Source organism: Amblyomma maculatum, chromosome 5 (assembly GCF_055883805.1).
Source record: "Amblyomma maculatum isolate TAMU_Amacu chromosome 5, ASM5588380v1, whole genome shotgun sequence".
NCBI lineage: Eukaryota > Metazoa > Arthropoda > Arachnida > Ixodida > Ixodidae > Amblyomma > Amblyomma maculatum.
This window is the reverse complement of record NC_139348.1, coordinates 131124763-131140200: the sequence shown is the minus strand read 5'-3', so window position 1 is coordinate 131140200 and position 15438 is coordinate 131124763. Positions and strand designations below refer to the sequence as shown.

Below are 15438 nucleotides of genomic sequence, written 5' to 3'. Positions count from 1 at the left end.
CCAACTAACTGGAACCAAGGGATACAAAATAATACATTTGAGGTAGGTCAGTGAAACCAATTGCATTCAACTGCCAGCCTCCTTGCGCACTACAGGTGATTTTTTGTTTTGCAATTACTTAATTAGCTAATTATGTTAATTTTTCTAATTGATTAAATATTGACTTTAGACAAAACATGTGAATTGGAAACTTGTAGAGCACCTTCAGAAACCCCCATTCCATTAATTGCGATAAGGAAAGTCTCACGTGTATCTTTTTTTCTGGGCTCAAAAGAAAGCCCGCGAAATACAAATAATACCACGTGACTAGTGCATTTGTGCGCTGCGATTGTGGTGCTCTCAGTCGGGGTTTGAGCGAACGAAATTAGCTGCGGCCGTGTCTCCTTTGCCCCGTTAAAGCGGCAGGCCGATATAGCTGCGATGGCTTCTTCGCCCGCGTCCGACAGCCGGCCCACGTGATGGTGCAAGGTGCAAGTAGCACCGAGAGCGGCGAGCCGACACCACCGGGATTCTAACAAACCCTCCTTCTCTCCCATCAGCGAACTTTACGGCAAACGGATGAGCGATAAGCTATCAGCCACTGAATCCTGCGCATGCAGGCTTGGGTAAAGGGGCGAGATGACATGTGACTCGACTAAAATTAGCGCTGCACCTTCATTTGCCGGTTCTTTATCGTCATCCGCCTGTCGTGATGTAGGCTGCTGCGGTGCACAGGCCTGGCCAAGATCGCGGTGACGACTCGAGCTCGCTCCAACCATCGCCAACATTTCTGCCTGCCGCTGCAACGGGACCATCCAGTCACGGCCGCATCTGATTTCGTTCGCTCAAACCACGACTGAGAGCACCACGATCGCTGCGCTCAAATGCGCTAGTCACGTGGTATTATTTGTATTTCGCGGGCTTTCTTTTGAGCCCGGAAAAAAAGATACACGTGAGACTTTCTTTATCGCAATTAATGGAATGGGGGTTTCTGATGGTGCTCTACAACTTTCCAATTCACATTTTTGGTCTAAGGTGAATATTTATTAAATTAGAAAAATTAACATAATTAGCCAATTAACTAATTGCCAAACAAAAAATTACCTGTAGCGCGCAAGCAGGCTGGTAGTTGTATGCAACTGGTTTCACTGACCTACCTCAAATATATTATTTTGTAACCCTTGGTTCAAGTTAGCTGGGACACCCGGTATATATATATATATTTACGTGTATGTTCAGAGCAGAACGGCAATTCAGGTGACATAACCATTTTTTGTTTTCGATTAAATTTTTATATGTGCTGGGCAAATGTCTCCACACAAAGGAATGAACCTTAGTTTTAATAGATACGGCGTAGTTTTCTGGGGGAAAAAAAAATCGTATTCATTAGAGGGGAAAAAAACGCCGTTTTTTGCCATTTCAAAAAGTTGCAAGTTTGGTGACCTGCTGCTTCCGCATTAAGATATTATTGTCATCTATTTTTTTTTACTCACTGATTCTATGCAGCTTTTACATTTATAAAACCTCTTAGGAAGTCATTTTATTGTTGCAGTTGATTTAGCAAAAAATCGCAAACTTTGCTTCAGGAGCGACGCGCTGCAAAAATGTTCATTTTCAACCTTACATACTGGAATGATGCGTTAAGTTGCTTGCACTAAACGTTTTTCTATTTATTATGCGAGTTAAGTTCTTAATTTCACATAAAATTTGGAGCTCTACATTTCTAGGTGCATTCTCTACAAGGCGTAAAATTCGTCCGAAATTCGAAAACAGCAAAAGAAGGGCAACTTCGATTCCAATTAAAAAAAAAAACAAAAACAAAAAACAACAAAACAAAAATAATCTTCGATTTTTTATTTTTATCCCTCTCAAGAATCCTAAGTACCTCAGAAATATTACGTACTAAAACAGTGCTGTATTATTTCTTTAAAATTATAAAATAAAAATAAAACTGAGGGCTTGTCCTGAAAGTTGTCAATATTCAGCCCCACATTCTGGCACGACTCAATAAAGTGTTGCCATTGAAACTTTATGTCTATATTATCCAGCCCTTGCTCTTTTTTTTTTTCTGGAAATATTTAAAGTTCTAGAGGTGTCTCCTCTTCCTCCAGAGTATTTTGAAATCGTTCAAAGTTTAAGAATATCAAAAGATGGACAACTCTGATTCGAATTACAAAAAAAAAAAAAAAGACTACTGCGACTTAGATTTTTGTCGAAATCAACTAAAGACAGTCCTACGCACATTACAAATATCAGGCACTAAAAGTATTCCATTATGTAAACTAAAATATATAAAAACAAATTTATAACAACGCACTTTTTTAGAACATTTTATGGTTTTCTCTTAAGGAGTAGGCGGCAAACTATAGAGTACATATTCGCAGAATTTAGCTACATTTTATCTAATGCAATATCCAAAGCCATCCCAATGTTTCTAAAATAATTTTCTGCTTGTTTACAGGGCTGTTGATAGCTTAAAATTGAATAAACTCGCGTTTTCTTGCCATTTCATGGGAGAACGCAAGTGACATTAGAACTTTTTCTCTATCCTGCAGTCTCTTTATTTTGCGGGTGTCGTGCTACTCAATCCAGTTCTTAATAATACTATTATATTTCTCGGTTATGACAAAAATTAACAATACTACTTTTTTAAAGACGGTATTTCTAATGTGCACCTAAGAACAATCATAAGTAAAAAGCTTGGCAGCAGGATAGTTTTGCTAGAATTAAATACTGATTTATGGAAGAAGCACGAATGAGCCGAGGTGACGAGTATTCTTGTCGACGGATCTATCTAGCCCAGAAAAAAAGGCGAGCCAGCACGGAGCGAACCCACCGTCCACCCAACCTGTAAAGCGTAACCTGCAGTTTAGATGGAGGGCGGGTTCGCTTCGTGTTGGCTCGCGTTGTTGTGGCTGTAGGAAGAAGGAAAAGAAGATGCACGGGCCTGCTACTGGCTCTGTAGCTGAGCCACCTCCGCTGCCTCGTGCAGACAGAAGAGAAGATAGAGAAGAAAGAAAAGGAAGAGGGAGAGAAAGACGCGCGCCGCAACAACAGCCGTCGTCCACCACCGAAGCGGTGGCGGGTGCAATGACGGCCTACAACAGATAAACATTCGGTGACAAGCAAAGCCCGCCGCAAGCGGCGACGAACCACCTGTACCAGCCCCATCAGGGGAGACCAGCGTTTTCTCTGCAGCTCTATCAATAAGAATACTCATCATTTTGGGTCACTCGTGCTGCTACCATAAAGAAATATAAAAATCCACCAAAACTATCATGCTGTAAGCGCTTTGCTTATGACTGTATACTTTTGTTCACATTAGAAAACTTGTCTTCAAAAATAGAGTTTTGTTAATTTTTTTTTCATAACTAAAAAATTAAATAGTATTAAAGCTGTAACCGCATGAGGCGACAATCCCAGGCGATCCGTCGCACGACGCCGCCGCCTGTCGTTGCCGCTGGTGCACACCGCACGGTGCGACGGGGCTAAGCGACAGAGAGGCGCGTTTTCAGCGTTGTTTTGTTATCGCCGCCTCGTCGTTAGATCAGGGGGGGGGGGGGGGGGGGGTATAGTTACGCTATATCCCGTTTCTAAAACTAAACAGCGTGAAATACGATAACAATGATGACGTTTTTTGTAACGCATCGGGTTTTAAAAAAAAGGTCACCGGGCAGCGGTGCTGCTATACACTGTGATGGAAACTGTGCATTGCAAGTATGCAGTGACTTTCTCCTGCTCCTTTCGAAAATTAACAATATCTAGCCACACTAGACTTTTTTTTCCCTTAACTACCCTACCAAGATTTTACTGAATTGTTCAATGCGCTCATATATGCACGGATCAGGGCGTCTGCAGGTTCTTCGCACAAACCCGACTAGAAGAACAAGCTTCACTCGCAACAAAAAATAAAAACCATAACAGAAATTGTTGAGTATCCCAAGGTCTTCTGCGATTGGCTGCCTCGCGAACTGGTTCCGGGCGACACGCGACAGGCGGCAATGCTTTGGCGGCCCCCGGCCGCCCATCGCGCGACGGTGTCGCGCGGCATGTCGCCGCGATTTGTCGCTTCATGCGGTTAGCGGTTAAGAACTGGATTGAATAGCACTGCACCCCACAAAAAAAGAGATCGCAGGATAGAGAAAAAGTTCAACCGTCCCTTGCGTTCTCCCATAAAATTGCCAGAAATAGCGAATTAATTCCATTTTAAGCTATCTTCAACCCTGCCAACGAGCATTTTTTAAAAATACTTTATAAGCATTGAGAAGGTTGGGATATTGCATAAGACAAAATGTAGCTAAATCCAGCAAAACATAAATCAAAATTTCGACGCATACTCCTTAAGGGGAAGCCATAAGCACTTCTATAGATTAAAAGCATGTGTTCCTTTTTATATTTATATATTATTTTACATAATGCAATACTTTCTGCCTGATAATTATAAAGTACTTAGGATTGTTTTTACAAGATTTCGATAAAAATAGAAATTGAGGTAGTTTTATTTATTCGAATAAAATTTGTCCATTTTTTGATATTCATCAATTGGAGAGATAAGGAACAACTCTAGGGCTTTAAATTTTTTCAGTGATAAAGAACAATTAAGGGCAGTATAATATAGACGAAATGTTTCAGCGGCAACACTATGTTGTATCGTGCCAGAATGTAGGGCATGTCGAAGATTGGCAACTTCAAGGACAAACCCTAAGTTTTATATTTATTCCTATAATTTTAAACAATATAATGCAACACTTTTTTAGCTTCTAATATTTCTGAGGTACTGAGGATTCTCGAGAGAAATACTAATAAAAATCAAAGATGATGATTTTCTTTTTAACTGCCAATCAAAGTCGAGGCGAAACGAAGAGGCGTCCGTGTGCTGTGTGATGTCAGCGTACGTTAAAGATGCCCCCTTTTTTTGCTGGTTTCAAATTTTTGGGCGATTTTGATGCCTTGTGGAGAACACACCTAGAAATCTAGAGCTCCGAATTTTGTGTGAAATCAAGAACGTAACTCGCATAATAAAGGGAAAAGGTTTTAGTGTAGAATATTTACGGTATCACGCCAGTATGTAAGGTTGAAAATGAGCACTTTTGCAGCGCGTCGATCCTGAAGCAAAGTTTGCGATTTTTTATTACATCAACTGCAGCAATAAAACGGGCTTCTAATAATTCTTATAAAATGAAATATTGCATATAATTAGTGCGTAAAATAATTGATGACAATATCTTAGTGCGGACGGAGCAGGTCTCCAAACTTGCAACTTTATGAAACGGCAAAAACGGCATTTCTCCCCCCTAGTTAAGTTAAACGCGTAAAGTGTCATTTATCATCTTCATTAATCAATCAATTAATTAATTAATTAATTAATTAATTAATTAATTCATACCTCGCACTATCATTGAATGGAATAACTTGCTATCGCACATCGCTACAGAAACTAACACAAAAAAATTCCAAGAGCTACTTCGCTGTGACGGAAATGTGTAGAATATTTTGGTGTTGTTTTTCTTTCCTCTTTTGATGTTATATTTAATGGTTCTTATTGTAATTGTTGATAATTGCATCGTGTTTTTTACAATTGTACCCCCCCCCCCCCCATGTAATACTCTTCTTTGGAGGGCCTTTAGGGGTAACCTGAATAAATAAATAAATAAATAAATAAATAAATAAATAAATAAATAAATAAATAAATAAATAAATAAATAAATAAATAAATAAATAAATAAATAAATAAAATTGTGTCCGCCAAGGCTGTGAGTTTGCTCCTGAATTTTTTTTTCTATTTCGAACTTTCTGGGAATTTTTGAAAGCGTTCGTGAAAAACTTGATACATCATATAAGAAAATGCGCACAGCCTCCCCGATTACACCAGAAGCCGCATTCCTTTTTCGCGATTTCGGTGGCATGAGGCCTATACCCAACATCCGCATGTTTCGGCCCAATTTGCTAAGTAAATTCTTCAGAAACTATCACTGTGCACCGAGCAGACTCGGGCTATATTCGCAGCCTGGCCGCAAGACAACCCTGATGTTGTTTGGGCTGCTGGTTGGGTCAAGCTCCTCCTCACCACTTTAGTAAATATAAGACCTCTTCGAGTGTGTGCATTGTATTTGAAACTCGTGTAGCTTAAAAACTGCCGTGCGTTCAAAATCCGCGCGCGCAGGAGCTGTAGTGACGCGCATCTTGGCCGCCGGTGTCATCCGCTTCGAGTTGAGTGCCGAGGTCCGTGCCAAGAGTCACGAGCTGCCGAATGGCGACAGATGGCCGCTGTTGTCACTATCTGTCTCTTCCAGCACGTATCGTTACGCACCTGTGTGCCATTTAATGCAGAACTGAATCAAAAGTTCTGTTTTAAATGGCACACAGGTGCATAGCGGCGCACGTCAGAAGGTGATAGTAACGACAGCTGTCATCTGGCATCTCATCTGAAGTTTACACGCATGTGGAACGCAGTTGCTCGTTGAAAATTTTTTAAACATAAATTTTTTCTTAAATTACATGCATGACGTCATCAAAGCCACTGCGCTGCGTGCGCAGGTGCGTTGTCGTATAGCATATCCGCGTGTCTTTGCGGAGAATAAACCAAGTTACCAAGTGCTACAGTTACGCACTGACAAGGCCTACTTGTTCCCGTGTCGTTTTCCGTCTCGATATAATATTTCCCCGCAGAAAAGGCACGAACGAAGCAGCCTCACAGATGGCTTCGTATTTTTTCTCTGTCGGATTATGTCCGCCCCGCCGGATAAGCATCTCACGAAAAAAAATCACCCTCGGAGGGTGAGCCCGCAGCCAGTTGATAACAGCGCTTCACTGCTGAGCACTTCATCTCATTTTTTTTTTTAAGGCGAGAGCCTTTAATGGCTCATGCTGTCGTGGACAAAATGTGTTCCGCTTTTGAGGCGTTCTGATTGGCCGAGGGGGGATGACGTCATAGAGGTGTCGACCAATCACAGAGCACCACCACAGTATGCGCGAATGCGTGCCTTATATGGCCATATGTCAATGATCAATTATTAATCAATTACCAATTGGCGACTAATTAGGTTATTGAATTACCTAATCAATGATTAACTAACTAGCTAATTACTCATTAGTGTCAGCTGCGCAGCAGAATGCGGCAATCGGGCTTTCGCCTTTAACTACATTAGTCGCTAAAGTCCCTCGTATTTTTTTTTTTTTGCATTAAAGGGACACTGATGACGAATCCTAGTTGACCTGTACCGAAAGAGCACCGCAACCTAGTGGTTTGGTTTAGCTTTGTTTCGAGATGTATAACGTCCCAAAGCGATTCGACTTCTTTTGGGACGCCGTAGTAGAGGGATTCGGATAATTCCAACAACCTGGGGCTCTCTGACGAGCAGTGATATCGCAGAGTACGCGGGCGAGCCTTGCCTTTGGCCTCCATCGGAACGCGGCCGCCGCGGCAGGGTTCGAGCCTGAGGCGCACGGCTCAGTAGTCCAGCGCCCGAAGAACTGAGCCCAAAATATTCATAAAAATATCAAAGTAACCATACGGCCGCACTTCGCTCACATTGACGTATTTCGCTCTTTTTATCCCGACGTAATCAAGCTTTGGAATAAACTGCCTACTCATGTTATATACAGTGCCAGTAATACGGCATTTCAGATAAGTGTCGACCCATACTTTAATGAATGCTACCGTGTTGTTGCCTTTGCGTCGCGTCCTATTACTTTGTATGTGCTTCTTTTGCTTCCTGAACTATTTGTTCCAGCAAAGCAGCTTTCTTGAAATTGTTGTCCAACTCAAAATGTCCGTTACTGTACTCTCTACACATTTTAAATTTTAGTATGTGCTATTGATTCTGTAAGAACTGTTGATTTCCTCCCTGTCGTGGCCCTCAGTAAGGGTTAAGAGCATGAATACGTAAGTAAAAAAAAAACGAAACCCAAATGCAGAAAAGTGGGGGGACACAATCCCTGCCTTTATAATACGTAAGACGTGACAGCGTTAACGGCTCACGTCCACGACTCCCTTTGATCATCCTCGTCGCGTACAAGCACTTTGGTACTAGCTTGATGAATAACCCTTTAATTTGTCGCCTATACTAACCTATAGACCTTTGCATCGGGCGAGGAGGTTGTCGAAACGCCTCCTCTCTGGACTGTTGCAAACCGGTTCCGCCGCCGCCTCCACCGTGTTGACTTCAGGCGCACACAACAGCCCAGCGAGCAATATGGCGACGCCCAGGTGGCCCTCATTGCAAAGGTCTATACATGCTCATTTCCATGTAGTCGCATATGCTACCATACTTCATAAAAGACCCCTTGCAAACTTCTTAACGTCATCCGCCCCCCTAACTTTCTGGCACCCCCGCTATGCTTACATTCTCTTGGAATCCAATTTGTTACCCTTAGCGACCATCAGTTATCCTCTCTTCACACTATGACCTGCCCATGCCCATTTCTTCTTACTGATCTAGGCGAGAATGTCATTAGCTCGAGTTATTTCTCTGACCCATTCTGCAGGCTTTCTGTCTCTTAACATTGCACCTACCATTTTTCGTTCCATAGCTCTCTGCGTTGTCCTCAACTAAAGTAGAACCCTTTTCGTTAGCCTCCGCGTTTCAGCCCCATACCGGTAAGATGCAACTGTTGTGTACTTTCCTCTTGAGCGATACCGGTAGTCATAATCTGCAAGAACTTGCCAAATGCACTCCATCCCAGTCCTATTATCTTATAGTTATTCCCTTTCATGGCCTGGGTTTGCGGTCATTACCTATCCCAATAGACATACTCGCCTATCACTTCCAGTGCTTCGCTACCTATTGTAAACTGCTGTTCTTCTCAGAGGCTTTTGAACATTACCTTAGCATTCTGCGCATTAATTTTGAAACCTAACTTTCTGCTTTTCCTGTCTAGGTCACCATCATCAATCATAATTTGCAATTCGTCCCCTGAGTTATTTAGCAATGCGATGTCATCAGCGAATCCTAACTGCTGAACACATCCAAACATCTGAACACATCCTCTAACCAAGCTGTGAATAGCCCTGGGGAGATCGTGGCTCCTTGCCTAACACCTTTCTTTTTGGAGAACTACGGATGCAGTGCAGCCACTATGATACCTTCCAGTACGTTTACATATATGGCTCATCTATACATACACCGATTTTCCACTACCTGCATGACTCCGAGTTTCGACTGAGTCAAATGCTTTTTCGTAATCAGTAATGTTATGTATAGCGGCTAGTTATATTCCGAGCATTTCTGGTTGATAGTATGGATATAATCTGTAGTAGTACAGTACCCTTTCCGAAAACCTGCTTGATCCTTTGCTTGATTGAAGTCTAAGATTGTCCCGATTGTGCTAGCGATTACCTTAGTAAATATATTGCACGTAACGGATAGTAAGCTGATTGGTCTGTGATTTTGCGAGTCATTTGCATCCCCTTTCTTATGAATTAAGATAATGTTAGCGTTCTTTCATGGTTTCGGTACCGTAGACGGTACCAGGCACTTCGTATACAGGGTCATCAGTTTTTCTAGCACGGTATCCCCACCGTCCTTCACGTGTTGTAATTCGTGTTAAAGTGAAATCAGCCGATCGTTGGCAGATATATATATATATGGCACACAAGCATGTCTCCTTTTGCACTTCGCAGAGACTTTTGTCACTCAGAGTATATGCAACTGCCGAAATCACCATGGTATACCGGAGAGATATGCGTCCGCTTGTCCGCACGCTGTCGGCCACGGCAGCGAAGTCTTCAAGCCGCTTGCAGATGAGCGCACCCGTGGACGTCGCCTGGGCACACGTGGACAAGATGCCCATCACCCTGCAGATAATGTCGAGTTAGCTTACAAAAGAACTACACAAAGCCGGTAACGTACTTTGCAGCGCCTGCAGCCATCTTTACCGTAATTTGTGACTCATCATGGGTCTCAATATCCTCATCGTGTCTGTAAGTGTCCACTATGTGAGCATGTCCAAATGGGCACGGCTTAAACTAGGCGCCTTCTGTTGGCAAAATCGCAATAAAATCACGAGAAATTTACTCTTGCACTCTAATAACTGATGCAATCGCAAGAGCATTTCACCCGTAATGACGCAACCGCAAAGACAATTCAGCTGCCGCCACGCAGTCGTGAATCATCGCATTTGAGGTATGCAGACAAAAACGGACCATCTAGTTAACAGGTATTTCCAGAATGCCAGTCTCATGGTCACTCATGTTCGGTGTTCAGACTTATAACGATTCAGGAACCTTAGAGCGCATATGAGCAGATTATCGAAGAGGTGAAGAGGCTTTATCGTCAGTTAGCAATCCTCCAATCATCCCCGTCCAGCGCAAGCAGGGAACTCGCTTCCGCAAAACTTCTGAAACTGGTCGATCCGACTGGCTCTAGATAGTCTTCGATTATGTGCCCTTTAACTTGGCATTCACATATTAAGAAAAAGAAAAAATAATGGGGTCCAACAGGGTCGAACTTAGTTTATAGAACGTAAGCTCGATCTCTTTCGCATGGTTTTTCAATGACTGAAGTACTAGTTAGCTATAATGTGTTCGTCAGTAGCTATCCAGCGAAATACTACACAATATGCACCATTTAAATCCCAATTGCACTAATTAAAATAACTAATTAACTAATTTATTAGATTACACTTGCTCACGCCAGTAGCTATCCAATGATATACTACACTATACATTTTACACGATACAACTGTTCGCAATGTTTAATTAGTTATAATCAATCACAATCAGATTGTACTTGACCTCGTCATTGTAGCTATCAAAGATATATCTCATAGTTCACTACCATATGTTACACGCTTAATTATGCTTAAACATTAATTACCTTGTCACTAACAAGTAACTATCTTATGTACAGCCTTTGTCAAAAGTGCAGAGCTCAGGGGGTCTGCTTCTGAGCCGTGCAGTGGCGCTGACTTAGCATTGGTGGATGTCCTTCCCACTGGAGAGAGTAGGTCAAAAATTCTTACCATCAAGAGATCCGGAACACTAAACGCATTACAAGCCTCGCGAAGTAGCTCAGAAGGAGGCCCCGGGCGCTATAATTTTGACAAAGACTATACTTGTGCGTGATCTAGACATACAACAAACTTGGCTTAGCCGACAGCTACAGAGTCCGATTAGACCTCTACCAAGCTTAAAGGTCAAAGCAGAATCGGCAGCCGACTTCCGAGTTTGTACCTCTGAATTAGCAGTGCTTGCGCTCTAAAAAAAGAATGCAAACAGATTTCGAGGGAAGGAAAAACGCAGCAACTGTCTCGTTTCTCGGTTGACACCACAACCATGCCATATGGAATAAAGAATGGAGGAGGGAATGAACGAAGGAAGGGGGAGAGAGGCGGTGTACTGTACGAATAATGTCAACCGTCTGGGGACATTCACATCGCACAGCTCACGGGCACCCTGTGTATATCAGAACGCGGCCGCCGGTTCCCAGTTCTGTGTATTACTTTTACGTACGCTGCATGAACATCCTCAACGTTATATACTAAATAGCAAGGGATCTAAAAATTTCAGCGTAGCTAACTGCCTAAGCTAAATCACGAAGATGAAACGTGCATAGGACGGCAAGAAAAACGATGGTGGTTAGATGCAACCAAACGGATTCCACGATACGGCAAACGCAGCATGGTGAGGCCTGCAGGGGTCAGGCGGGCGGACGAAGTTAGGAAACGTGCGAAGATCAGGTGGTGGACGAAAGCGACAGAGGATAGGGTTAATCGTTTAGAAATGGGAGACCCCTGTAACACGTATTAACGAGATGACCGCTCATCACTGGAGATAATGCGTAACATACAGTTGTGCCTGAGAAACAATTGCTTTAGTTTACGCTGCCTTAGCATGCAGACTCCAAAGTTTTCCCTACTTTTCGATGTTATAAGTGCTTTAAAGGATCGCGCGATGCTCTCTCTCTCTCTCTCTGCTACCAGGCGCGCGGTCGGTACATCCTTAGCAAGTGCTCATTATACAGCTAGAGAGACAGCGCAGACGAACCAGTCAGGTACTCTCGGCACAAAGGGATGGGCGACCATGAAAGTGAAGTTTATTTATTATACTAGCACTTCTTTCGCCAATGCAAGATGGTTTGGTTTGATTTGTGGGGTTTAACGTTCCAAAACGACTCAGGCTAAGAGAGACTCCGTATAGTGGAGGACTCCGGAAATTTCGACCACCTGGGGTTCTTTAAAGTGCACTGACATCGACAGCACACGGGCGCCTAGCTTTTCGCCGCCATCGGAAAGCGGCCGTTGAGGCCGGGATTCGATCCCGCATCTTCGGGCACAGTAGGCGAGCGCCGTAACCACTGAAGAAGTAATAGAACAATTTTAAGATTTTTTTCTAACTCTAACCCCTTTATATCCGCTCATCTTTTCGTTTTCGTCCCGGTTGACACACCACGCTTTTCCTTTTCACAGACTTCTCCGTCCCTGCTAAGAATGTGAGATGTTAAGTTACTTTCTGCCGGGACCCGCCAAGGTGGCTCATATAACCACTGGGCTAGGATACTGAGCCGGAGTACCCGAGACGGAGGAAAATAGGTTAAATACCGGCCGCATTTCGATGGAGGACATACACAAGGCACCCGTTCACTGCGCGCTGCGAGACCCACGTTATGGGTCTCAAGGTGGTCGAAATTATTTCCCGAAAGTGAGTTCGGTTAACGTCAGGAGCAAGCGATAGATGGCGGCAGCTGTCAAGCATTCTTTTGCTGGTTGGTGCAACGAAAATGATAGTCACAGTCAACTGTGTGGCCATCGTATTTGAGAGCAACGGGGCAATATTAAGTGCAGGATTATGCAAAGCAGAGCAGGCAGTGGGAATATGGCGCCGTAGTCACTGCGCAACGCATAATGAGCGGGCGCTCCAACTGCATTTTCGCCGACTCCCGGCGTTCATAGAAGTCTAATGAACAAAACAATAATAATACAACAAACAAATAAATGGGTTTAAAAGAAAGGAAAAGCATGCACAGCATAAGAAATTTTTCTGTGGGCTCCTGAACCGCGCTGCAAGGGAAGGAAGGTGGGAGTGAAAGCAAAGAGAAAGAGGTCTTAGGTCTTTCCACATCATGTAGACGTACATACTAATCTTTCGCCTTTACTAAAAAATAATTACTAAAAAATGCCATCGAAGAAGCCTCATCATCTTCGTAATTACTTCACAAAAACCATTGTTAACCGCCGTTCAAGTGACCACCCCTCATGTAATGTCCCATCTGGGGGCCCTTGAGGTTCTAATAAATAAAAATAAATAATAATTCATAAACTTGTTCAAGGAAGTTGAGGCGCAGCATCTGTCACACTTGTTCTGTGGATACCTTAACCGCGCCGTATGAAACGAGAGGAAAGTGGAGTCAGTGGAAAGAAGGGTGCCGTAGTGGAGGGCTGCGGAGTAATTTCGACCACTGCAGATCATTTTTAACGTGCACTGACAACGCACAGCACACGGACAGCTCTCCATTTCACCTCCATCGAAACGCAGCTGACGGTGGCTCAGCACGAGGCAGCTGAGGTGGCTCAACTGCAGAGCCACAGCCGGCCCGTGCATTTTCTTTTCCTTCTTCCTTCAGTCGCAACAACAGGTACTTCGGCACAGCAGTCGGGCATCTTAAACCATGCGTCAAACATATGCGTGCGGGCATGTAATCAAAATCCCTATCTCCCCCTCCCCTATCCCTTTTTGAGATGCATGGGAAGCTGCTGCCGTCCTCAACTGCTCCTCGCTGGAGCTCAACGGGCTCCGGTGAAACGGGCGCGAGACTAGGGCCTCGTTATGGGGTGTGACCCGATCTAAGGACGGTGACTATGTATCAGGACCACTCTGCTGCTCCCAAACTCATTCATCCCATAAAAGCTTTCATAACCACCACAACGACGAGTGCGCGTCCAGTGCGCTAAATTGCGGTTTCGTGCGGGAAAAAAGTGCCGCTTGTCTTTGCCCAAAGGCCACGGCCGACTCCAAAGGGCTTCCGTAAGGAACCTACCTAGTCATCGTAAGTGGCGGTGCCCTCCCTATATAGAACTGTAAATAAATGTTCTTAATTCATTCATTACAAAATGAGCCTTCGTTTTGGGAACTGATACAGGAATCCGCACCCCACTGTGGCGGGCGCGTTGTGATGGTGAAAAGCAAAATGCGCCTGCCAAAATTATTGTAGCGAGAGCTACACAACGCCAGCCGCTTCGCGAGGTCAAACACGGCCGGTCTAGAGGGAGAGCGCGCTTCTCTTCTGGTCAGCGTTGTTGCGCGCCGAGCCGTGGCACCACCGTTGCGCCAGCTGCGCGCATGCGCGGAGTGACGTCAGACTCACTAAAGAAAAGTAAAGTAGTAAAGTCTCATAACTTTACTGACCACCGGAGCGTCTTCATTGGTACAAACAAAAAAGTTCAAGCCGTTACGTAAACCGTGTGTCTTACTTCCAAGAGAAACCTAAGCGAAGCCATGGTTATCTAGCTCTCGCTACTCTACCAGGTTTAACCAGAGGCAGAGCTAAACCACAGCCAATTTTTTCCCAGCCTACCACTACGGCACCCTTTGCCCTTACTTTTTTTCACTCTACCTTCCTCCCTTCTCTCACGGTGCGTTTCAGGTGTCCACCGAGAACTGAAACAGATACCGCGCCTTACCTACGAACCCCCCCCCCCCCCCCTCTAAAAAAAAATGTTTTCCCTAAAGCGTATTATCATGACTCGAAGTCTCAATTGACGTTAACGACCAAGGTGGGGTAATTCAACAGCAAATTAATGCATTTGTTACGTATATGTAATTACAAGACACTCTCAAAGATAGGGAAAGATTAGGAGTTAGAGGTAGAAAACAAAACAAAAAACGCGCCGCGGTGAACGTAATTTAATGTAAAAGCTCTTATAACTACATAGCTAATGAACTAAAATTCACTAATCAACTTTTGATTTACCCCAGTTCGATGGTTAGTGGCAATGGTGAGACGAGCCGTGGGCAAGACAATGTAGCACCAAGTTATGAAATGAAAAACTAGTCTTCTGAACGTCTGCAGTGCGAAGAAATAGAGAAGTTTTTTTTCAACACTAAACTACAGTGTACTAAACCTAACCTGAGCGCCCCTGAGCGCATCAGACGCGCAGGATGCCCGGCGGAAATGCGACGTCCGCTCATGACGTGTTGCTCTAACTACGGCGCCAAATTCGAACTGGCTGCATGCTTACTGTCCCGCACTTTCTTTTGCTCTGTCCAAAACTGGGAACATACAGTTGGTAATGACGGTCCTTTCTCTAGGTTGCACTGAACGGTGAAGAAGAATGTATATGAAGAAGCAGCAACGTGGAGAAATATAAATACTATGAACTTCCCAAACCCAAGAAACTTCCATAAAATATGGCCCGAAAAATAGAGAACACATGGATGCACTGTACGCGGTCGAGTATTCGACATCACTCAGTCAGACGGAGTGGGAGGAGGAGGAGAAATACATTTAATAGCTCTAAATG

General features: G+C 43.8%; 1 protein-coding gene across 1 annotated transcript in view; it reads right to left on the bottom strand.

The window, feature by feature from the left end:
• The window catches only part of PIG-Q (phosphatidylinositol glycan anchor biosynthesis class Q), a 38139-nt gene that overhangs the window by 21282 nt on the left and 1419 nt on the right, over positions 1–15438 (bottom strand). The window contains exon 2 of the mRNA XM_084604330.1: positions 9653–9775. Coding sequence (XP_084460456.1) covers positions 9653–9775 — 123 coding nt within the window. The remainder of the gene's footprint in view (positions 1–9652; positions 9776–15438) is intronic.